Consider the following 25241-nt stretch of genomic DNA (forward strand, 5'->3'; position numbering starts at 1 on the left):
CTATGAGAAATCTTCAAAAACAAATTTTTAGAGTTAAATATTTTCTTATATGGTTACACAAAATTATTTACCACTTCATGGTTAGACACAGAATTTGTTTCAATGTTTTTGGTCACATGTTTGATTGGACAATGAATGGTAATGGTAATTTGTTTACTCATGTCTTTATTTCCTCAGTAGATTTCTTAGAAGTTATAATGTTAGGTCAGACAGACTATACTAAAATTTGTAAGGTCTTTGATATCTGTTTTCCAGAATTAGTGTACTAATTAATATTCTAACCAAAATGTGTACTCTAATATTATTTTATGTTAAAATTAAATCATTTATTTTTTATTTCATTCATTTATTTTTTTAAAGTTTGAAAGAAAAATAGAGAGCAAGCAGGGGTGGGGCAGAGAGAGAGGAAGACAGAATCCAAGCAGGCTCCATGCTGTCAGCGCAGAGCCCAATATGGGGTTTGAAATCACAAACCATGAGATCATGACCTGAGATGAAATCAAGAGTCAGAAACTTAACCAACTGAGCCACCCAGGTACTCCGAATTCATACTGTTTTAATTCTGCAAATTCTACATCATCTCCTCTTTTTTTGAGTTTTAACTGTTGCCATTATTATATGTTTATTTTTCCAGATGAACTTAAAGAAAATTTAAAAAATAGTCTTAATCAGGATTTTTTATTTTTTAATGTATTTATTTAATCTCTCAATACTTTTTACGTTTTTTTCTTATAAAGTCAATTTATTCCTATGATTTTTGATATATTCTTTGTGTTTTTTTTAATTGTTTTTCTCATTTGATTTTGCCATTGGGACTTGCCTTTATTTCAATTTCTAAATGGTGAATAACAGAATACACCAAAACATTTTTTGGAGATATTATTTTACATCTAGTCTTTTTGATTTTCTTGTCATTTTTAATAGTTTTCTTAATGGATTCCTTTGGAGCTTTTAAGCAAAAAATAATGAGAACAAACCGATAGTTCCCAGAGGGGAAGGGGTGGGGACATGGGCAAGTGGGTGAAGAGGAGTGGGAGATACAGGCTTCCAGTTACGGAATGAATACATCACAGGGATGAAAGGCGCAGCATAGGGAACATAGTCAATGGTACTGTAATAAAGTTCTATGGTGACAGATGGTAGCTATACTCATGGTGAACATAGCATAATGTATGCATTTGTCAAATCACTATCTTATACAACTCAAACAAATGTAACATTGTGTGTCAGCTGTACTTCAATTAAAAAAAAAAAACTGCTAAGTGTACCTGTTGAAAGACTTTTTTTTAAATGTCTTACTGTATTGGTCAGAAAATTCAGGTCACTGTTTAAAAATAATGGAAATAGTAAATATCCCGTTTTGTTTCTTTTTTTCTGTTTTATTTATCCCAATGGGACTATCGTCATAATCTGATTCTAAGTAACATATGTATTTAGCAAGAATTTGAAATTTTTAAATCACCACTACTTGTTTAATTATTCACAAATTTGCAAAAATAAGAAGCTGTATTGGAAAAGAAATTGTTTTTATAAAATCAAAACGTCTACAACTCAATTAATAGTCCTTAATATTACATTAAAAATGCAAGTACCTAATCTATTCAGAATATCTTAAGAGATGAGTCTTGAATTGGGATAGTTTATATCAAACATACCTTAAATTGCAGCATATCATTTTTGTGATATTTCACTTCCACACGAAGTGTTGGGATGGGTTCAGAAGGTAGCTTTATTCGAGCACTTGCAGTATTCAGCTGGAGGTCAGCTGTTATACCCATTGATGAATATTGAGTTGTACTGACTAAATAAGGGTTGTGTTGTCTAGGAAAGTAACAGCTAGGTGCTTGGGATCTAAAGGTAGGCTAAAAACACAATACAGGTTAATTGCCAGAAATCGTAAGCATTATAATATTAGACTCTTCAAAACAATAAGGTAGATATGTTTAATCACATGATGTATAATTTGTAAATTTTATTATTTAATGCTAAAATTAAATTGTAATCACAGCAGAAAATATCTATTATGCGACCCAAATAAATACTATATACTAAATGATAAATAGAATAATTTATATTTTCACTCTAAAGATAGACCCAGTAGAGGAAAAGGATCAAATGTCATAGCTTTCCAACAGAAAATAAAATGATTCTGTGATCTTTGCAAAAATTAAGTATATTACTCATAAATTTTTATTCCATGCTTGTTCTCAATCTTCATATTGACTATTGTCTTTTGTGTGTAAGATGGCTCTACAACAACCCTCAGAAAGGTCTGTTCTTAAAGGTTTTTTTCTTTTACTTATAATGAAACTGTATCATTCCATATTTCATGACTGGTCCTTGTACAGGTCAATTACATACTGACCAGTATTTGAATAGGGACTGTGGCCAAAGATCAAAGCTACTACTGTTATATAGGGGTGGAAGCTAGGACCTAAGAAAAACAATGGTAAATTGTGGCATGATGGGCTAGTTACCTTACAATACTCCATTTTCCCATCTTTCTTATTAATTATATTATTATACATCTGGGAGAAGCAACATGCCCATCTGCATCCCTATCTCTTTTGAGGAAATTGTATATGACCCCCAAGACCCTCTTAAAAGAAAAGGGAATAAGCTGATGAAAATAAGATATCCTTAGCCCTCCCTCCTTTGGCCCTGGAATGCATACATGATGGCAGAAGACGTAATACAGTCTTGAGGATAAAAAAAATAAATGATAAATATGAGACATTGATGACCTTGGGAGGCCAGTATATTAGGACTGGGACTCTTTTTTTGTAAAAGACAAATAAATCATGTCTTGTTTAACCAAATCATCATTCTGTTGAATCGATGACCAAAACAACTGGCTAGAAATTACCCCTAGTGGAACTGCTACAACCAACCCAATAATTTGAGAAGTTTTAATAACTTGAGACAATGCTTTTGAAAGCCTGTCTCCTACTGACATAATATCTTAGTCAATTAAGCTGGTCAGCCACAGCCAATACTTAAGAAGAGTTCAAGAAATAGAGTACTATTTTATTAAGTAAAATGGGCATACTTTATTAAGTAAAGCAAGGCACACTATCCAAAGTGCCTGGAAAGCAACTTACACATTCATTCAGTCTAGTATTTACTAAAGTATGTCTTTGGAGAATTAAGATTAAAATAAATTGCCTATAAGAAGTCCTAATTTCAAATTCCAAATGCCTCTCTAGATGAATTTAGTTCATATGCTGTAGAATTAAGATTATAATACATAGTGTTTACATTGAGATGTTTATGTAAAAGCCATGTTATGAATCATAATTAAAATTCTTAGTACCATTTCCCATAAACAGCCACGTTCTTCACACTTTTCTCTAGTTGCAATGTCTGCATCTGGATAACAAGTAAACCTTTCATTTTCTGAGAATTTTTGACTCCATTGAACGGTAAAGTTTCTTCCAAGGTTAAACTTGAGACTATAAATTAAGAGACTCTTTGAAGACAAAGAAACATTAAAGAATATTTGTGAGCACTGGACAATTTAAAAATACTTAACATTTATAAAATGTAGCAACCACAGCAATTCTTTAAATTAAATCATTCATATTTTTAATAGAATCCTTAAGGAAAAGAAAAGAAGGAGAAAACATGTCGTGCTATTGAAAAGGCTAGAAAACGTAAAATAGGAACTATGAGGTAGAATACTAATGAAAAGCATTATTGCTAAATGAATTCAATTCTCAATTCTGCCATTTAATGCTTATGAGTCTTGGGGAAAATTGTCTATCCTGTATTATCCTCAATTTCCTCCCTTTGTAAAATGGGGATGATGGACCCTACTAAAGGAATTGCTATACAAACTGAATGGCAAATGTAATTTAAAGCATCTAATACAATTCCTGGGGATTACTAGGTATGAAGTAAATGTTAGTTCCTTCAAGAAAGAAAAAGGGTGGGAAAAGTTAACCACTTAGGTTGATATGGAGGCTCCCAGAGTCAGAGGAGGGAAATATTTATTTCTTCAATTCTGTCTCTAATTTGAGTAACTGCTTACGTATTTGATGGATGAGTTAGATGGGACATAAGACATGATGCAAAAAAGAAAAAAAAAGAATAATTACATACATACATATAATAATACATAATTGTTTCTATTGTTAGGATATTGCAAGTTATTTTTTTTATTGTCTGTATACCTTGAGAATAATATTGGCAAAATTTATCCCAGACTTCCATCTGCATAGCTTACTTTATGATATCAACTTACCCTCATAACTCTACATGCATGAATGAAAATTCACATAAAGATCAATCTAAGTACAGCAGAATTAGGAAGGTGTATCTATTAAGTCCGTGCAAATCTTCCATAAGCATAAATATAGATATAAACTGAGATCGCAAAAAACAAATAAAATTATTTAAAAAAATTTTTTAAGTTTATTTATGTTTGAGAGACAGAGCATGAGCAGGGGAGGGCAGAGAGAGAGGGAGACACAGAATCAGAAGCAGGCTCCAGGATATGAGCTGTCAGCACAGAGTCCGATGGGGACTTGAACCCACAAACCGCGAGATCATGACCTGAGCCAAAGTCGGATGCTTAACTGATTAAGCCACTCAGGTGCCCCCAAATAAAATGAGTTTTGATAATCTTTGTTAGAGTAAAGTTCTCAATAGGCTTGTATTATTTAATTTATATTAATTAATTTTTATGGTTTTAGGAATATATAAATTATAGTATATTTACTAAATAAAAATAATTAACAAGTACATATTTTTATGAAAATGGCCAAGTGAGAAACTCTGGGCCAGAGTAGGAAAAAATTACTCTAAGAAAATGTTCTTTATCTCAAATAATTTAGAATTTATGCTGATATTACCAATAATTTAAGATTTATATGAATGGTGGAAAAACAAATACCAATAAAATCACTTTGATGTTTTAAGTTATTATGGCCTACATTTTAAATGCAGTACTTGACTACCCAAAGCAACATTATGATTCAAATACTACATTTTACAGATGAGGAAGCTGTGATAAAAAGGGATTAATTTGATATGCTTAAATGCAAAGATTACAGGGCTAGAATTTTAGCCCCATCCTATGACTCCCTTTCTCTGTCTAGAATATATCTTAAGATGTACATCCAATGTGGGGCTCGAACTTACAACTCCAAAATCAAGAGTCACATGCTCCACTGACTGAGCCAGGCTAGTGTCCCTCTAGTATATATCTTAAGACAGACAAAAATTACAACTGCACCTAAAGGGGAGAGTGTAAACAAAAATCCGATGAAAAAGCTACAAGATATATCAAGGACAGTGAGGATTCATGAAAGAAGAAGCATAGAGAGTGATTTATTATAGATAAATCAATATCTTAAAGAGTATTAAATGCAAAGCTAAAACATTTAGAACCTTTACTGTATGCAACAGATTAGAAAGTTAGAGTTCAGGGTAGGAAAATGGCGTGAAAAAATATTATGAAGGTATATGTAAGTGATATCCAAGATACAGTGAAATAAAGAGAAGTAGAGCAAAGAGTCCCTTTAATGTTGATATCTAAATATAAATTAGAATGATCTAAAATGGAATATTGGTAGCAAAAGGGAAAGAGAGAGAGTAATGTTGTGAAGAAAAAAAAAATCACAAAACCAAGAGACTGAATGGTTAAGTTATGTTAAAGGTGAGAATATGTAACAGCTCAAATATTTTTAAACATTTAATTTACCTGGTTGGAAGCTGTATAAGTAAAATTGTAGTGAGCTTTCATTGGCTGATTATCTTCCACCACTGTGACTTGTATAACAGGATCTATCAACCCAAGGATTTTAATAGTCTCAAATGCTAATGTGTTTCCTTCCTGGTATGATGAATGTGTGCATATCATATCTAATTTGTTCTGAAAATAAGTATATAATAGTGTAAATTAAGTAGAAGTTCACTGCATACAAACCTGAAATAACAATACAAGTATACAAGTGTGAAACAGAAAAAGAACCAATCTTCTATCCCTCCATTCCCTTCAGTTCTCCACATCCACGTAGCATATATAAATACACTCATTAATAACTCTTTTCATTTTTTGTACACATGCCATAAAATTTATTTTCAGACATAACCTAAATTAGCCATGATGCAATTAATATATGTCTCTTCTCATTCTAGGTGTAATGTTGATGAAGAATAACAGTTTTGGCCACAAAGAATGTAAGAAGAAAACCAACATCTAAAACAGAATTGCTATTAAATATTCAAATTTTAGCTTTGTACATAGATTTTTCACCTTAACCAAAATCCATGACAATTATTGCTGTGACTGGTATATTAAAACATTTTCAAATATGTTGACATTATTTTTCTAGGTCATGTTGCTTAAACCAGACATAGAACTTCAAGATGTCTGAAGATTTCTTGTGCATCAATTTCATCATCACATTACATATAAATACTAAAATTTAAGGTAAAAATGTATTTACAGTTTAACAATTTAAATTTAAAAATTTAACAATGTATTTCATTTATTTCTATTGAAATTCGGAGGTAAATGTAAACATCTTTTCAAAAAAAATTCCATGATAAAGGCCTAACCCAGACATTAACAAGATACATGTTTAGCTGTGTATCCAAGGAAAATACTTACATTAGAAACTGAAAATGTATATAAAATGTATCTGCCATTTTGTATGGTATCTGAAATGGGAAAAAATAAAGATATCAGATCAAAATGTAATTCTCTATTGTTAAATTCTCTATTTTTACAGTATAACAATTAAGAAATTTGAAAAAAATATGGTTTATTAATGAAGCAAATTAAACAGATTATCTTCTCATATTAAGGTTTTTGATCACCTCTATACACAATAATCTTGGTAGTTTATTATCACAGTAAGTTAATGTAATGAATACATATGTGCCTCATTTAATTTTTCAGAGATGCTTAAGATATTTATGGAAATTAAGAGAAAGAAAAATTTACAGTAAAATGTACATAAAATAAATTCATTATTTTGAACGATACTTTATCTATTGCTAGTAAAATAAACCATGTAACATTCAGCTTATTTTGGAAGATGTGGCACACCATAATTTTATTCTGTACCTTAAATTTTTTTCTTTATTTGAGGAAATAAAGTGAATCTGGAGACATGTTAAAGACTGAACTAAACTTTAATGAGGAAAATGGAACAAGACAATGATTTTATTTAAAAAAAATTTTTTTTTGTTTCGTTTATTTTTGAGAGAGAGAGTGAGAGACAGTGAGAGACAGCACAAGAAGGGGAAAGGCCAGGGGTGGGGTGGCGGACATAGGATCCAAAAAGGGCTCCATGCTGACAGCAGTGAGCCTGATGTGGGGCTTGAAGTCACAAACCCTGAGATCATGACCTGAGCCAGAGTTGGATGCTCAACCAACTGAGCCACCCAGGCACCCCAAGACAATGATTTTCTATACTATCTATATATGTGATACAACTTTTTATTAATATTTTTATTTAACAGAGAAACTGAAGATTATGGCTAAAATAATTTGAAAGAAATAAAGTGAAAAAAGGTCAAAGGAATTCAAGAACATATAATATTTTTTCAATAACATTAATTTACCTAAAATTTATCATAGTTAATGAGATAAACATCATAAACTGAAGGTCATTTCACGGTTTTCACGTTTATTTATGAGTTGATTATTTAGAAAATTCTGATTTTAACTTTTCGAAGCACATACCTATATAGATACCATATCAGATGACCAAATCACACATCCATATTTAACCATCTTCTTATATGAAAGTAAATTATCAACATACATTTTCATGAGTAGAAAGAAATATATTTGGGTATATTTATATAATTTGAGAAAAAAAGAATAGCCTTAAAACCAAGCTCCACATCCTACCAATACAGATATGATCTCAACAACATTCTTTAATTGATGATCACAAATAATTTAGTTCAGCAGGAATCCAATCTCTTTTTTTTATATGTTTATTTATTTTTGAGACAGAGAGAGAGCACAAGCAGGGGAGGGGCAGAGAGAGAGGGAGACACAGAATCCGAAGCAGGCTCCAGGCTCTGAGCTGTCAGCACAGAGCCCGACGCGGGGCTTGAACTCACAGACTGTTAGATCATGACCTGAGCTGAAGTCAGACGCTTAACCAACTGAGTCACCCAGGTGCCCCAGGAATCCAATCTTAAGTAACTTTTACGTAGTAAATGTTTGGAACCTATTATCATGACAGAGCTCACCCTAGTGTGCTTAGACCCTAAGGTATTTGAAACCGAGCAAGAAGGCTGGTGTGCTGAAGTAGAATGAGAAATAGAATGAGAAATAAAGAGCAGTAGGGGATAACTGTGTGTGTGTGTGAGCTTGTGTGTGTGCACACATGTGCAAAGGTACAGATCACCGTCAGTGGTCTAGGTCTTGGTAAAGTCTATGGTTCCTAACTGAATCATCTTTTAAAAGATGATTTTAAAATCTACCTGCTGGATTGTAAATAAAATGTACATGGAGTTTGAGAAGAACTATGGACATAGACCAGTTAGGGAGGTATTACAGTAATTAAAATGAAAGACAGTAATGATAGTGGTGGAACTGATGAGAGAACTAGGTCAAGGGAGAACCAAGAGAGATTCCTAGGTTGTGAGAGAAAATGGTCAACTGAAGTTTTTTGGCATCTCGTAGAGATGAAATTACCATCAACTGACAGGTAAGACTGTAGGTGGAGCAGATATATTGCAGTAATCTATACGTTTATAGATAAGACTTAAAAATGAACATGAATTTTTTTAATAGATTCCATATTTTCAAATTATAAGAGAGCACAACAATGCATAGACTTTTTCTTGAAATTAGAGATATTTGGATGTTTCACACACATACAAAGACATATGGGATATTTAATACATCTGAGAAGTAGTGGGCTAAAATAGGAGCTAAACTATAATTCTTTGTACACATATATATAAAACAAATACCTAAGAGCCTTCTATTAAAAGAAAAGATAATATGAAAGTTAACACATTTATTAGGGTAATTATAATTGACTAAACCGATATTTTTACTATGGTGTAATTATATATTAGCAAAAAATGGCTCATTGTTTATTCATTTGGATTACTGAATTTTCAAGTTTGGGGCTCCTGAAATAAAATTAAAGACAATAATTAAATTGTGAAACATTTATATGATAATATTCTTACCTTAAATAACTTAACATTAATTAACTAAACTTTTAAATGTTTGTTTTTTTACAGTAATAAAATTTTAGTTTTAACTATTACAACCATTTAAGAGAGTTGAAACTATGATACAATTTATATATCTGTGAATTTATTAACTACTTTAATTAAAATTAATAATCTAATAGAGAAAGATATCTACACTTGTCAAACAACTTGACAATGAACTAATAGACAAAACTAAATATTGTAATTTAATATTGATAATTTAAAGAACAATGTTAAATTTCAGAAAGTAACCTCATAGACTAAAATAGATAAAAAACAAGAATTAAAAATAAAGCTTGTGACATTTTTTAAACAGATGCATATATCAATACAGGCAAATGTTCCCTCATCAGAATGAATATTTAAAAGCATATCACATTGAGACTTACTTTTAGTTTCACCATCATCCCAGAAAAAGTCTCCTTTTGCTGTGTTATCTTCATCTAATGCAACTATAAGTCCTAGAGGGTTCTTTCGGCTGTTAAGTAAGTTTGGGAGATTTGTTATTCAAAGTAAATTTATAATAGTGAAATATCCTATAAATAAGTCCATTTCAACCTAATGGATTTTTAGGAGTACTGCATTCATGTGAGAACATTGATATCAATAAAATTTATGTCTATACTTATTAATAATTTGTCCACAAGAAAATAATTTATAAATAAAAATAAATATAATAAATATAATATGTAATTGTTTGGAGGCTAAGTAGGACACAAGCAAAATTGAAACAGTATAATGATACTTCAATTCAAACAAGAAAAATTAAATATACTTTATGAATGCAGAATATATTTAACATGTATTTGCAACACCTCAATTAACTCTACCTTGCAGTTTATCAGGGCTACATCTTATATACATAAAAATGAAAAGTACAATATAAAAAATTTAATGCAGAGCGCCTGGGTGGCTCAGTCGGTTGAGTGTCAGGCTTCAGCTCAGGTCATGATCTCATGGTTCGTGAGTTTGAGCCCAACGTCTGGCTCTGTGCTGACAGCACAGAGCCTGGAGCCTGCTTCTGATTCTGTGTCTCCCTATCTCTCTGCTCCTCCCCTGTTCATGCTCTGTCTCTCTCTCAAAAATAAATAAACATTAAAAAATTTAAAAAAAAATTAATGCTCAGTGGAATATCTAATAACCTTAAAAATCAAGCTAATTCTATCCTGAGACATAATAAATAAAATTTTTTCCTTAGTTATATATTACTGTAGGTTTTTATACCTAAAATAGTACCCCTGAGGCTATGTAGTCCAGGCAACTGCTCTGTATACAACATATTCCATCCTGCATACACTCACCAAAGCGTATGCTTCTCTTGTTCAATACAGCTCTAGAATATAACTAATTTGTTGGAGAACACATTCAAGAAACAGTTACAGTCTGAAAATAATCAATTGTAGAATGCCAAAATAATTACATTACTAGCACACATTCATTCACTCATATATGTGTTCCTTCAACAAATATTTAGCGAAAATAGGGAGCAGATTATGAGTCAGATGTTATTATTGGTTTGGGGACTAAAGCAGTGAAAAGTCAAGTCCCTGCCTTCATGGAGTTTACAGTCTAGGGAGTGAACACACTACCTATACGACTCCAGATATTCTTAAGGTTATGAAGAAAACACAGGAGGATAAGGAATAGAGAATGACTATCTCTTGGGATGTTGCAGAATGTGAGGAAATATGTGGATTCAATATAACACCTTATGTGTGCTTTTGAGCCAGAATTTTCAAGTTTCTTCTTTTTTTCCTAAATATTTCTGTAATTTATTCTTTTTTTTAAATTTTTTTTTTCAACGTTTATTTATTTTTGGGACAGAGAGAGACAGAGCATGAACGGGGGAGGGGCAGAGAGAGAGGGAGACACAGAATCGGAAACAGGCTCCAGGCTCTGAGCCATCAGCCCAGAGCCTGACGCGGGGCTCGAACTCACGGACCGCGAGATCGTGACCTGGCTGAAGTCGGACGCTTAACCGACTGCGCCACCCAGGCGCCCCTGTAATTTATTCTTAACAAACAACTTAGTTTCTGTCTTATTCTTTCCCTACACAGAATTTTCCACCTCATTTATCAATTTAAATGTAAAACATTTTAGCAGAAAGAAAAATGTGTGTCATTTACATATGGAAAATCTAAGTATGTAACTGATTTTTTAACAATTATATAATTTACTTTAAGTTCTCATATTTTTATTAAGATAAGGACTTAACTTTAATTATACATATTCTATAGAGAATGTCAGCACATTTTTGGCACAAGAAATAAATTTATAATCTAATTATGTTCATTCTTTAAGTCAAGCAATTTGTAATAATGTATATAATTTGCATTTTTTTAATAAATGATGATTATATTTAAGAATTCCCTCTCTACATAAATATTCTGGTGAAAAAAATGAAACATTAATCTTTGATTCTTAATAAAATAGAAATATTAAAACTTGAATTATATTTCAGATTTAAGTTAATGATTTGTCATTTTACCTTGCATTTGTAGTTACAGCAGGTTGTTGAATGGGGATAACATAACCTCCTCTAAGATGTAATCCTATTTTGTCTCCTGGAAGGTACATATTAACACGTTGTTTTTTCCATGGCCTTTTTGCACCCTAATATTTAGAAGTTAGGAAGATTTTTTTTAGTATTTGTAAAAATTTTAATCCCATTTCACAATAATTTGAATTTACACATTGAAATAATTTTTACTGTGAGCAATTCAGGTCATTTAAATGAATATTAGGGGCGCCTGGGTGGCGCAGTCGGTTAAGCGTCCGACTTCAGCCAGGTCATGATCTTGCGGTCCGTGAGTTCGAGCCCCGCATCAGGCTCTGGGCTGATGGCTCAGAGCCTGGAGCCTGTTTCCGATTCTGTGTCTCCCTCTCTTTCTGCCCCTCCCCCATTCATGCTCTGTCTCTCTCTGTCCCAAAAATAAATAAACGTTGAAAAAAAATAAATAAAAAAAATAAATGAGTATTAATATGCTGACTTTGAACTTTGAAAAAAAATTTTTTTCAGTTTACTGAACAAAGCAGGATAAAAATAAATCTACTTTCCCCCCCAAAACAAAAACCCAACTTAGAGAAATCCATTTCCCCTCTATGATAATTAGTACTCTTTCTTAGCCCTATTTTTATTGTTTGTTCTTGTTTAAAAAGCTTTTAAAAATCATTGTTTCTATAAAAATAAAGAGTCTGCTTAGCAAAAGTAAGTGATCTACAAAACGATGCCTTTTAAAATAAATACTTCTTAAAGGTCTTAGTCAATTACAAAAATAGGTTGAATATGAACGCTACCATGTTGCCTTTTCAAAGTTGAAATGAAAATCTTTCCCGAACTTTTGAATGTACCATTATAAAAACAAATGTTTAGGATTAGCTCAGTACTCAATTCCTCTGGCATTAAAATAAATATATAAAATAGGAAAAGTATTAAAATGAATCCCCACTCCTTACTAAAATTACCCCTGACTTATTTCTGTAAACTAAAAATAAGTAAGACTCCAGGGGGAAGATGGCAGCATAGGAGGACGCTGGGCTCACCTCATCCTGCTGACCACTTAGATTCCACCCACACCTGCCTAAATAACCCAGAAAACCACCAGAAGACTAGCAGAATGGACTCTCCAGAGCCAAGCATAGACAAGAGGCCCATGGAAGAGGGTAGGCAGAGAGGCGGTGCGTGCTACACGGACTGGTGGGAGGGACTGGGTGGTGGAGGGGCACCCCGCCAGGCAAGGCAGAGTGTCCGAAGTCTGGCTTGCAAAAGCCGAGGGGTGGGACTCTGTGAGTTCTGACAGCCAGTGGGACTTAACATCTAGAATGTTAAAAGTCAACAGCTCTGCTCTAGGAGACTGGGGAGGGTGAGACGATGCAGGGAGGGAGAGTTGTTGAGCCCCGGAGGACAAAGCTCAGCTTGGCATGGGAACAAAGGTGCTGGCAAGTGCCATTTCCCCCTCCCATCCCCCAGCCAAAATTCCAAAGGGAACCAGTTCCCGGCACCAAACTTGCCTGCACTGTGAAAACACCCAACTCTGTGCTTTTGAGGATCCATCCCTCCAATGGGTCTGCCTCCCTCCTGGTGCTGCAAGGCCCCTCCCACAGAGGACCTCCCACGGCAATTCAAGCTAAGCCTGCCCCTCCCGCCCCTGTGCACCTTGCAGATCTACCCGGGCTAATATGCCAGATCCCATGCAAGCCTGGCAGTGTGCAAATAGCCCAGACAGGGGCCACACCACTCCACGGTGAGTCCTGCCCTTGGGAGAGGGGAAGGTAAGGTACACACCAGTCTGACTGGAGCCCCAGCGGGGGGCTGGGGGCAGACATCAGGTCTGACTGCGGCCCTGCCCACAATACAAGTTACCCTGGACAGCACAGGGGAAGTGCCCTGCAGTTCCATGCCATCCCAGGGACTACCCAAATGACAAAACAGAAGAATTCTCCTCAAAAGAAACTCCAGAAAGTAGTGACAGCTAACGAATTGATCAAAAACAATTTAAGCAATATAACAGAAAAAGAATTTAGAATAATAGTCATAAAATTAATTGTTGGGCTTGAAAAAACGCATAGAGGACAGCAGAGAATCTATTGCTACAGAGATCAAAGGACTAAGAAACAGTCATGAGGAGCTAAAAAATGCTATAAATGAGGTGCAAAATAAAATGGAGGTGGCCATAGCACGGACTGAAGAGGCAGAGGAGAGAATAGGTGAATTAGAAGATAAAATTATGGAAAAAAAGGAAGCTGAGAAAAAGAGAGATAAAAAAAATTCCAGGAGTATGAGGGAAGAATTAGAGAACTAAGTTATGCAATCAAATGGAATAATATCCATATCATAGGAATTCCAGAAGAAGAAGAGAGAGAAAGGGGCTGAAGGTGTACTTGAACAAATCATAGCTGAGAACTTCCCCGATCTGGGGAAGGAAAAAGGCACTGAAATCCAAGAGGCACAGAGAACTCCCTTCAGACGTAACATGAATTGATCTGCATGACATGTTGTAGTGAAACTGGCAAAATAAAGGATAAAGAAAAAATTCTGAAAGCAGCTAGAGATAAACATGCTATAACTTAGAGGGTAGACCCATAAGAGTAGTGGCAGACCTACCTACTGAAATTTGGCAGGCGAGAAAGGAATGGCAGGAAATCTTCAGTGCGATGAATAGAAAAAATAGACAGCCAAAAATTCTTTATCTAGCAAGTCTGTCATTCAGAATAGAAAGAGAGATAAAGGATTCCCCAAACAAAAACTGAAGGAATTCATCACCACTAAACCAGCCCTACAAGAGAATCCAAAGGGGGATTCTGCGAGTGAAATGTTTCAAGGACCACAAAGTACCAGAGACAGCACTACAAGCATGAAACCTACAGATATCACAATGACTCTAAACCCATATCTTTCTATAATAACACTGAATGTAAATGGACTAAATGCACCAACCAAAAGACACAGGGTATCAGAATGGATAAAAAAAACAAGACCCATCTATTTGCTGTCTACAAGAGACTCATTTTAGATCTGAGGACACCTTCAGATTGAAAGTGAGGGGATGGAGAACTATCTATCATGCTACTGGAAGTCAAAAGAAAGCTGGAGTAGCCATACTTATGTCAGACCAACTAGACTTTAAATTAAAGGCTGTAACAAGAGAAGAAGAAGGGCATTATATAATAATTACAGGGTCTATCCATCAGGAAGAGCTAACAATTATAAATGTCTATGCACTGAATACAGGAACCCCCAAATACATAAAACAATCACAAACATAAGCAACCATATTGATAAGAATGTGGCAATTGCAAGGGACTTTAATACCCCACTGACAACAATGGATAGATCATCTAGACACAGGATCAATAAAGAAACAAGGGCCCTCAATGATACATTGGATCAGATGGACTTGTCAGATATATTCAGAACTCTGCATCCCAAAGCAACAGAATATACTTTCTTCTCAAGTGCACATGGAACATTCTCTGAGATAGATCACATACCGGGTCACAAAACAGCCCTTCATAAGTACAAAAGAATTGAGATCATACCATGCACACTTTCAGACCACAATGCTATGAAACTTAAAATCAACCACAGGAAAAAGTCTGGAAAACCTCCAAAAGCATGGAGGTTAAAGAACACCCTACTAAAGAATTAATGCATCAACCAGGAAATTAGAGAATAAATTAAAAAATATGTGGAAACAAATGAAAATGAAAATACAACAATCCAAATGCTTTGGGATGCAGCAAAGGCAGTCCTGAGAGGAAAATACATTGCAATCCAGGCCTATCTCAAGAAACAAGAAAAATCCCAAATACAAAATCTAACAGGACACCTAAAGGAAATAGAAGCAGAACAGCAAAAACACCCCAAACCCAGCAGAAGAAGAGAAATAATAAAGATCAGAGCAGAGATAAATAATATAGAATCTAAAAAAACTGTAGAGCAGATCAATGAAACCAAGAGTTGGTTTTTTGAAAAAATAAACAAAATTGATAAGCCTTTAGCCAGGCTTCTCAAAAGGAAAAGGGAGAGGACCCAAATAGATAAAATCATGAATTAAAATGGAGTTATTACAACTAATCCCTCAGAAATACACAATTATAAGGGAATACTATGAAAAACTATATGCCAACAAACTGGACAACCTGGAAGAAATGGACAAATTCCTAAGCACCCACACACTCCCAAAACTCAAATAGGAAGAAATAGAAAACTTGAACAGACCCACAACCAGCAAAGAAATTGAATCAGATATCAAAAATCTCCCAACAAATAAGAGTCCAGGACCAGATGGATTCCCTGGGGAATTCTACCAGACATTTAAAGCAGAGATAATACCCATCCTTCTCAAGCGGTTCCAAAAAATAGAAAGGGAAGGGAAACTTCCAGACTCATTGTATGAAGCCAGCATTACTCTGATTCCTAAACCAGACAGAGACCCAGCAAAAAAAAGAGAACTACAGGCCAATATCCATGATGAATATAGATGCAAAAATTCTCAATAAGATACTAGCAAATCAAATTCAAGAGCATATAAAAAGAATTATTCACCATGATCACATGGGATTCATCCCTGTAGGGCTGGTTCAACATTTGCAAATCAATCAATGCGATACATCACATTAATAAAAGAAAAGAACCATATGATCCTGTCAATCGATGCAGAAAAAGCATTTGACAAAATTCAGCATCCTTTCTTAATAAAAACCCTCAAGAAGGTCGGGATAGAAGGAACATACTTAAACATCATAAAAGCCATTTATGAAAAGCCCACAGCTAATATCATCCTCAATGGGGAAAAACTGAGAGCTTTCCTCCTGAGATCAGAAACACAACAGGATGTCCACTCTCACCGCTGTTGTTTAACATACTGTTGGAAGTTCTAGCATCAGCAATCAGACAACAAAAGAAAATCAAAGGCATCGAAATTGGCAAAGATGAAGTCAAGCTTTCACTTTCTGCAGATGACATGATATTATACGTGGAAAACCCGATAGACTCCACCAAAAGTCTTCTAGAACTGATACATGAATTCAGCAAAGTCGCAGGATACAAAATCAATGTACAGAAATCAGTTGAATTCTACACACTAATAATGAAGCAACAGAAAGACAAAGAAACTTATCCCATTCACAATTGCACCAAAAATCATAAAATACCTAGGAATAAACCTAACCAAAGATGTAAAAGATCTGTATGCTGAAAACTATAGAAAGCTTATGAAGGAAATTGAAGAAGATACAAAGAAATGGAAAAACATTCCATGCTCACGGATTGGAAGAATAAATATTGTTAAAATGTCAATACTACCAAAAGCTATCTACACATTCAATGCAATCCCAATCAAAATTGCACCAGCATTCTTCTTGAAGCTAGAAAAAGCAATCCTAGAATTTGTATGGAACCACAAAAGACCCTGAATAGCCAAAGTAATTTTGAAGAAGACCAAAACAGGAGGCATCAAAATCCCAGACTTTAGGCTCTACCACAAAGCTACAATCATCAAGATAGCATGGTATTGGCACAAAAACAGACACACAGACCAGTGGAATAGAATAGAGACTCCAGAATTGGACCCATAAAAGTATGGCCAACTAATATTTGACAAAGCCAGAAAGAATATCCAATAGAAAAAAGACAGTCTCTTTAACAAATGGTGCTGGGAGACATGCAACATGCAAAGGAATGACACTAGACCACTTTCTTACACCATTCACAAAAATAAACTCAAAATGGATAAAGGACATGAATGTGAGACAGGAAACTGTCAAAACCCTAGAGGAGAAAGCAGGAAAAAAACCTCTCTGACCTCAGCCACAGCAATTTCTTACTTGACCCATCTCCAAAGGCAAGGGAATTAAAAGCAAAGATGAACTATTGGGACTTCATGAAGATAAAAAGCTTCTGCACTGCAAAGGAAACAATCAACAAAACTAAAAGGCAACCGACGGAATGGGAAAAGATATTTGCAAATGACGTATCAGACAAAGGGCTAGTATCCAAAATCTGTAAAGAACTCACCACACACGAAAAACAAATAACGCATTGAAGAAATGGGCAGAAAACGTGAGTAGACACTTCTCTAAAGAAGACATCCAGATAGCCAATAGGCACATGAAAAGATGCTCAATGTCACTCCTCATCAGGGAAATACAAGTCAAACCCACACTGAGATACCACCTCATGCCAGTCAGAGTGGCTAAAATGAACAAAGCAGGAGACAATAGATGCTGGCGAGGATGTGGAGAAACGAGAACCCTTCTTGCACTGTTGGGAATGCAAACTGGTGCAGCCCCTCTGGAAAACAGTGTGGAGGTTCCTTAAAAAATTAAAAATAGATCTATCTTATGACCAAGCAATAGCACTGCTAGGAATTTACCCAACGGATACAGGAGTGCTGATGGATCCGGACACTTGTACCCTAATGTTTATAGCAGCACTTTCTATAATAGCCGAATTATGGAAAGAGCCTAAATGTCCATCAACTGATGAATGGATAAAGAAATTGTGGTTTATATGCACAATGGAATACTACTTGGCAATGAGAAAGAATGAAATATGGCCTTTTGTAGCAACATGGATGGAACTGGAGAGTGCTATGCTAAGTGAAATAAGTCATACAGAGAAAGACAGATACCATATGTTTTCACTCTTATGTGGATCCTGAGAAACTTAACAGAAGACCGTGGGGGAGGGGAAGGGAAAAAAAAGTTAGAGAAGGAGAGAGCCAAACCATAAAAGACTCTTAAAAACTGAGAATAAACTGAAGGTTGATGGGGGGTGGGAGGGAGAGGAGGGTGGGTGATGGGTATTGAGGAGGTCACCTGTTGGGATGAGCCCTGGGTGTTGTATGGAAACCAATTTGACAATAAATTTCATATTTAAAAATAAAATAAAAATAAATAAGATTTTATACTAAAGAATATAACTTTATATTAGTCACATGCAACAAACATATACTTGCCCGTGTGCAACAAAACATGTATACCGGCACAAATAGTACCATTATCCAAAATTATTCATTTTTTATAAGAATCACACAAATGCTGACAACAGATAGGCTATATGTTTGGAATTAAGTTTCCACATCAGATGTTTCACAGTATAATCCTTGTGAGTCTATTATTATCTTAAAGTTACTTACAGTTTCATAATCATACCAAGTAGCATTAGGGATATATGCACTCACTGTATCTGCTCCCTAAAATAAAACAAGATAATTTATATGTTTTTCATTTGTTTACTTTTATCAGAAAAGTATTATACCAAATATTTCTATGTTTTTCATTTGTTGACTTTAATTTGTTTACTTTTATCAGAAAAGTATTATACCAAGTATTAAGTTGGGTTTTATTTTTTTTTATTTAAAAAAAATTTTTTTAAGGTGTATTTATTATTGAAAGTGAGACACAGCTTGAGCAGGGGCGGGGTAGAGAGAGGGGGAGACACAGAATCAGACATAGGCCTCAGGCTCTGAGCTGTCAGCACAGAGCCCAACGCGGGGCTCAAAGTCACAAACTGCGAAATCATGACATGGGCTGAAGTTGGTCGCTTAACCGACTGAGCCACCCAGGTGCCCCTAAGTTGGGTTTTAATAGTCAAGAAAAAAACTTCCTTTGTATTGTTACATTCCCATATTTGTTATAAATAATAATGAACAGACTCTTTTATTAGTTTTATATAATATAATAATTTAAAACACACCAGAAGCAAAGTTGAAATTAATTTAAGTAGCAATTGAGAAAAACAATGCACACTTGCATTTGTACTGTCATAATCTACATGGTAATTGCAAATGTGTACACATTAATTTTTGTATATTTCCATGGGCATATAGACTTTTAAATGATAGATAAAACCAAATATCTCACTCCACTACATTTTCAATATGGTCATACGATCAGCTGACTTTGAAGAACCTCTTTATCTAAAAGTTAGCAAAATTTCAATGTCTATGTATAGTTAAATGAGAGTTCATTGTTATTGCTATGGATTTGATTTTGATTCCATAAATAAAGTTGTCTTCTTAAGAAGAATACTAATTTTATATAATTTTATTTCCACAGTTACACATTATATATTTGAAAAGCATAAATCTACTTATCATTTTTATTATTTTTAGCATTTCTTCTACATTTTAGAATTCAATTCAACATTTATCAGGTTGAATCAGTCTACTGAGTAACATTTATTACCAAGTTGTGTTTTTTGTTTTTTATAATTTAGTGTGGATTTGGTTATAAAGTTTTCCTTTAAAAGCAATAAATGTATTAGAGTTGTAAAACTTACCTCTTTCAAAACTGGAGTAATAAGTAATGAGGGGCCCCATAAGAATTGAGTGTCCTCAGTCCAGGTATTCATATCCTCATAAAACCTAAGAATAATGACAATTTGCTACATAATGCCATGTTTACAATATAAAGATAAAAAAATAAGTTTATCCATATTCCTTCTTGGGTTTATCATTTCAGTCTTTTCCCGGGAATTATTATTAGCTTTAATTTTTACTTGTTTGACCTGTCATTTTGAAGCTATGGTTCTTATATCTTTATGGTTCATCTGACACTCAAGAAAGAAGGAAGGAAGGAAGGGAGGAAGGAAGGAAGGAAGGAAGGAAGGAAGGAAGGAAGGAAGGAAGGAAGGAAGGGAGAGGGGGAAGAAAGGAGGGAAGGTGGGAGGAAATTAGTTCATCTGGGCTCAAAAAAACTATGATACATGATAAGGTTATCTGTTATCTGTAATAAACAACTATTCTGTTTAATTCATTTTCCCCTCTAAGATAGGTTTGTAAAGTACCAGAAATCTTTCATACACGACTTTCTTCCTTTAAAATTTTTCATTAAAAAATTCCTGTTTTGATATGGATTCTAAAGTCATTTCTTGAGGAAAGGTCCTGCTTTGATCAAAATATACAAAGGCAAACACAATTCATTGCTCTGTGACTATACTGTACTCTTGATCTATATACTCAGATGATTTTGACAATACGTAATAAGTTTTCAATAACTGCATATTTAATATTACTAATATAATTTACCCAATATATTTTCTATATATTTTTTCTTTTAAGATCTATTTGATTCCCACATTTATAACTTAATCTTGTCCAACTCATTAAATTAACCATACTTATTTACTAATGTTATTCCACAGTTCATCAAATGATTTATATGAATATAAAAAAAAGCAGAAATCCATTTGACATCTTGATTAATCTCCATTAATTTTTCAATATATGTCTCATATAATTTGAAAAAATTAAAATTCTTGAACGTAGTACTCACTCATGAAGAACTGGCCGTGCTACTGTTTCTCCAAACTTATGGGCTTTGTAAAACAGAGTATATAGGAAAGGTAATAAGGTATAGCGAATATTCAAATAGTGCCTTGATGAATTAACCAAAAGAGAATTCTGTCCAAAAAATGCTGGATCCTGATGCTATGGAATAAAAAGGAAATTGACATTAAAAACGCTAAAATGTGAATGAAAATTAAAGAGAAGCATTTAAGCTATTTTTGAAATGCAAACTATATACATTTTAGTTTGTGTATGAAAATTTGAAATTGTTCCTCTTTCATCATCAAAGTATATAAGTATTTTTAGTTTTTATATTTTTATTTGGATATGTTTTAATTAAACTTTGTTTTAAACTGGGCATTTTTCATTTTTATATATTAGAGATGAAAAGATATTTTAACGAAGAATTTTCACCTATATTATTTGTGGTAGACTGCATTATTGGCTCCAATTTTCATGCTTCCTGTACCTCCAACCTTTGCTGTATAACTCTGAAATCCCTACCAATAAAATGGAGTGTATTTCCCATCAAGTGCACTTGACTTTGTGCTCAGCTAAGTGACATACTTTGGCCAATGGAGTTTTAGTAACATGCGACCCATTCATGTAAAGGCTTGAAATGTGCTTGCCTGAGGACTTACTGCCTTGTGCCTTGTCCTTGCCATTAGGAAAAAAAGCCCAGGTAGTCTACTGGCCCAGAGATACAGGGAACAGAGCAGCTTGGCCACCTCTTGTAGCTGAAGGACAGCTTGTAACCTGAAGGACAGCTTTCCTGCTAAGCCCACGCTAGATCAGTGGACTCTCTTAGTCTAGGTGCAGTGATATGAGCAAACCTGCTTAGATCTCCTGTTATGGGTAGCAAAATTATACTGAGGGCACCAGCTGCTGCCTCCCTTGATTCACCATCATGTTTACTCTGAAGACATTTCCCTTTGGCTGCTCCCAGCTAATCAATGAGCATGGTGGGAGTACTATTCAGGCCCATTCATAGAAAACACAGGACATTCCCAAGGTCATCTTTGCACTGAGGACTCACCACTGGGCTGAGTGGAAACTTCCTTAGAATTGGGCTGCAGTGTGTGACTCTCTTTAAAAACCCGCTTTCCTTGCCTTCAACCTCACCAGATTCAGACCCCAATTGTGATGTGAAGGCTCTCTCTCTTTATTTTCTCCTCTCCCTCCCCTTTATCCTTCACAAGTTTTTCACTAATAAATCTCTATCATGTCTGTCTCAGCATCTGCTTTTTGGGGTCAAAAATTAACACACAGTGTAATATAATTCATATCAGTATTCCCCATGAGCACAAATTTCTTGAAAGCATGTCTCAGTAGATTAGGTAATGACTAATCTCCAATTTATACCTCTTACTTTTGTTCTGTCATGCCTTCTTCCAGGCTGAGCTCTGAGTGGTTGTCCCTCTTCTCAAACAGAATTAAGGCCCTATGTGTAACTAGTGTGTAAACAATGAATCATTTCTTAACATGCACTTAATTGACTTAATGGTCTCACCTAATTTTCCCAGTTTCTCTGAGAAATATGTTTCTGAGAGCCCAGAGCATGCTGAATTCACAGGGCTGGTACTTCAGTATGTCCTTATATATCAACTCCCACCAGTTCAGATACATATGGTAAGTGTTAGTTTTATTTTTTCCCAAGCTGTCATTCCAGTTTTACTTATTATGGAAAGACTCTGGACTCAAACTACTTTTACAGTGTCTTGAACTTTTTGTGTTTCTTTAATGAAACAAAAACTGTAAATCCTTAATATTACCTTGTTTTTTTAATGAAAGAAAAATTACCTGGAATTTACCTTGTTGGAATCCAAGAATCTAGACTCAAAACCCTTTGGCTTTAATTTTAAGTATTAAGTTATTTTAAGTTAAAGTGACCTAATTTCCTTGTATATGCTTTATGCTTAAATAAGATATTTATGTTGTGACCCCATTACATTTTACGATTCCTTTATTTGACCATTTTTTAAATATACAAAATATTTATAGGCCTTGAGAAGGTAACTTCTAACTCCTCTTTAAAAATTATGCTACAGGGGCGCCTGGGTGGCGCAGTCGGTTAAGCGTCCGACTTCAGCCAGGTCATGATCTCGCGGCCCGTGAGTTCGAGCCCCGCGTCGGGCTCTGGGCTGACAGCTCAGAGCCTGGAGCCTGTTTCCGATTCTGTGTCTCCCTCTCTCTCTGCCCCTCCCCCGTTCATGCTCTGTCTCTCTCTGTCCCAAAAATAAATAAATAAACGTTGAAAAAAAAATAAAAAATAAAAATTATGCTACAAACTTTCAGCCCCTTTTTTTTTTTTTTTTTCCAACGTTTATTTATTTTTGGGACAGAGAGAGACAGAGCATGAACAGGGGAGGGGCAGAGAGAGAGGGAGACACAGAATCGGAAGCAGGCTCCAGGCTCCGAGCCATCAGCCCAGAGCCCGACGCGGGGCTCGAACCCACGGACCGCGAGATCGTGACCTGGCTGAAGTCGGACGCTTAACCGACTGCGCCACCCAGGCGCCCCATCAGCCCCTTTCTTATACAGATATAAATTTAAGTACATTGCTAAAACTAGAATAAGGTTTTATTTCAAAACATGGAGAAGAAAAGGAATTTACCTCATATATATCACCATTATGGTTCCTGGAAAATGGATAAAAGGCCCCAAGTTGCATCCACCTCCTGCAAAGCTCTTCTGTGGTATTAACCACAAATCCACAGATGTCCGCTCCAACCTAAATAACAAATATATCTATCATTCATTGTGTAAAGAGTCTCAAATTTGCCTAGGGCATCACATTTTATGCCTCAACAGATTAACCTGCATTACTTACAATTTTTATTTTACTGTCTTCATATATTCTTCCTTAACTTAGTTTTTTATTTTCCATTTTTGTTATTTATTTGCCTCTAATTGCATCATTTTACACTTTTTTTTCACTCTTTATACACTATTAGTCTCAAGTATTTATTTTCTCCTTTGATCTAATCATTGTTAATCTATAGTGTGAATTTATATTATTAAAATGTGTTGTTTCTTAATCCAAAACTCCCCTCCCATGATCTGATTTTTTCCATTTATAATATATTACTGTAATAGTAAAATAGTAAAAAAAATGGTGTCTAACATGTAGCCATTAAAATTTCATTTCTCTTCCTTTAAGGACCCTCCAGGAAAAACTCTTATCCTTAATTTAGTATGTTTACATTTATTTAAATGTTTACAGCCATTTCTTTATTTTTCTAAATAGTATGTAAATATCCATAAACAAAATATAGTATTTTTTGCATGTTTATTAACTCTATATAAATGGCAGACTGTACGAATGACATTGCATTTCATTTTTTTCTCAAGGTACTATTGTTGTGAGATTCACTTACGTTAATGTGGCTCTAGTTTTCTATCATATGGGATCTCATGACTATGAAAAATGTTCCTATCAAACTTATTTGTAGGCTTTTTTGTGAGTAATATTCTATGGAAATATATATATATATATGTATATATACACACACACACACACACACACACATATTTACCTTTACTCTATGGTATGATATATACGTTTATATATACAAATATTTTCAAGATTATTTCTCTGGTTTATTGGAAATGCACATTGTTTAATCAAAACCAGCTGTAACCATTAGTAAGCACATTCACAGTACATGAAAATTTCATTTGTTCCATTTCTTGTCAATTCCTGTTATATTTTGACTTTTAATTTTTGCCACCTATATATATGATATGTATACCTCACTAAAATTTTAACTTGTATTTCTCTGATTACTATGGAAGTTGGGAACTTTTTCATATTCTTACTGAGTCCATATTGGTTTCTCTTCCTACAGAGTTACCTGTTTACAACCTTTGCTAATTTTTCCATTGTTTTACCTTCTACAAATTTACAGTAGGTAGTTTAAATTGAGTATTAGTCATTTATTGACTATATGAATTGAAAATGTCATTTTAACTTTCAAAATAGTCTTTTAATGAACAAAAGTTTTTATTTTGTTACAGTAAAATTTATATTTCTTTATTATTTGTGCCTTCTGTGATTTGTTTAGGAAATTATACCTCTAACCCAACATCACAGAGTTACTCATATGTTTTTCTAATATGTTTAAAGTTTACTTTTCTTTTAAAAAAAATTTTTTTTTTAACATTTATTTTTGAGATAGAGACAGAGCATGAACGGGGGAGGGTCAGAGAGAGAGGGAGGCACAGAATCGGAAGCAGGCTCCAGGCTCT

General features: G+C 34.3%; 1 protein-coding gene across 1 annotated transcript in view; it reads right to left on the reverse strand.

The window, feature by feature from the left end:
• SI (sucrase-isomaltase) overlaps positions 1-25241 on the reverse strand; it is a 102233-nt gene that overhangs the window by 45294 nt on the left and 31698 nt on the right. The window contains exons 17-26 of the mRNA XM_047099835.1: positions 23608-23724; positions 20980-21134; positions 19985-20069; positions 18840-18896; positions 11687-11811; positions 9588-9676; positions 6617-6666; positions 5705-5875; positions 3314-3469; positions 1656-1862 (exon numbers count right to left, since the gene is read on the reverse strand). Coding sequence (XP_046955791.1) covers positions 1656-1862; positions 3314-3469; positions 5705-5875; positions 6617-6666; positions 9588-9676; positions 11687-11811; positions 18840-18896; positions 19985-20069; positions 20980-21134; positions 23608-23724 — 1212 coding nt within the window. The remainder of the gene's footprint in view (positions 1-1655; positions 1863-3313; positions 3470-5704; positions 5876-6616; positions 6667-9587; positions 9677-11686; positions 11812-18839; positions 18897-19984; positions 20070-20979; positions 21135-23607; positions 23725-25241) is intronic.

This window comes from Lynx rufus, unplaced genomic scaffold, assembly GCF_022079265.1.
Source record: "Lynx rufus isolate CCGP_SWC_20201006 ecotype Redwood Valley unplaced genomic scaffold, mLynRuf1.p SCAF_5, whole genome shotgun sequence".
Taxonomy (NCBI): Eukaryota; Metazoa; Chordata; class Mammalia; order Carnivora; family Felidae; genus Lynx; species Lynx rufus.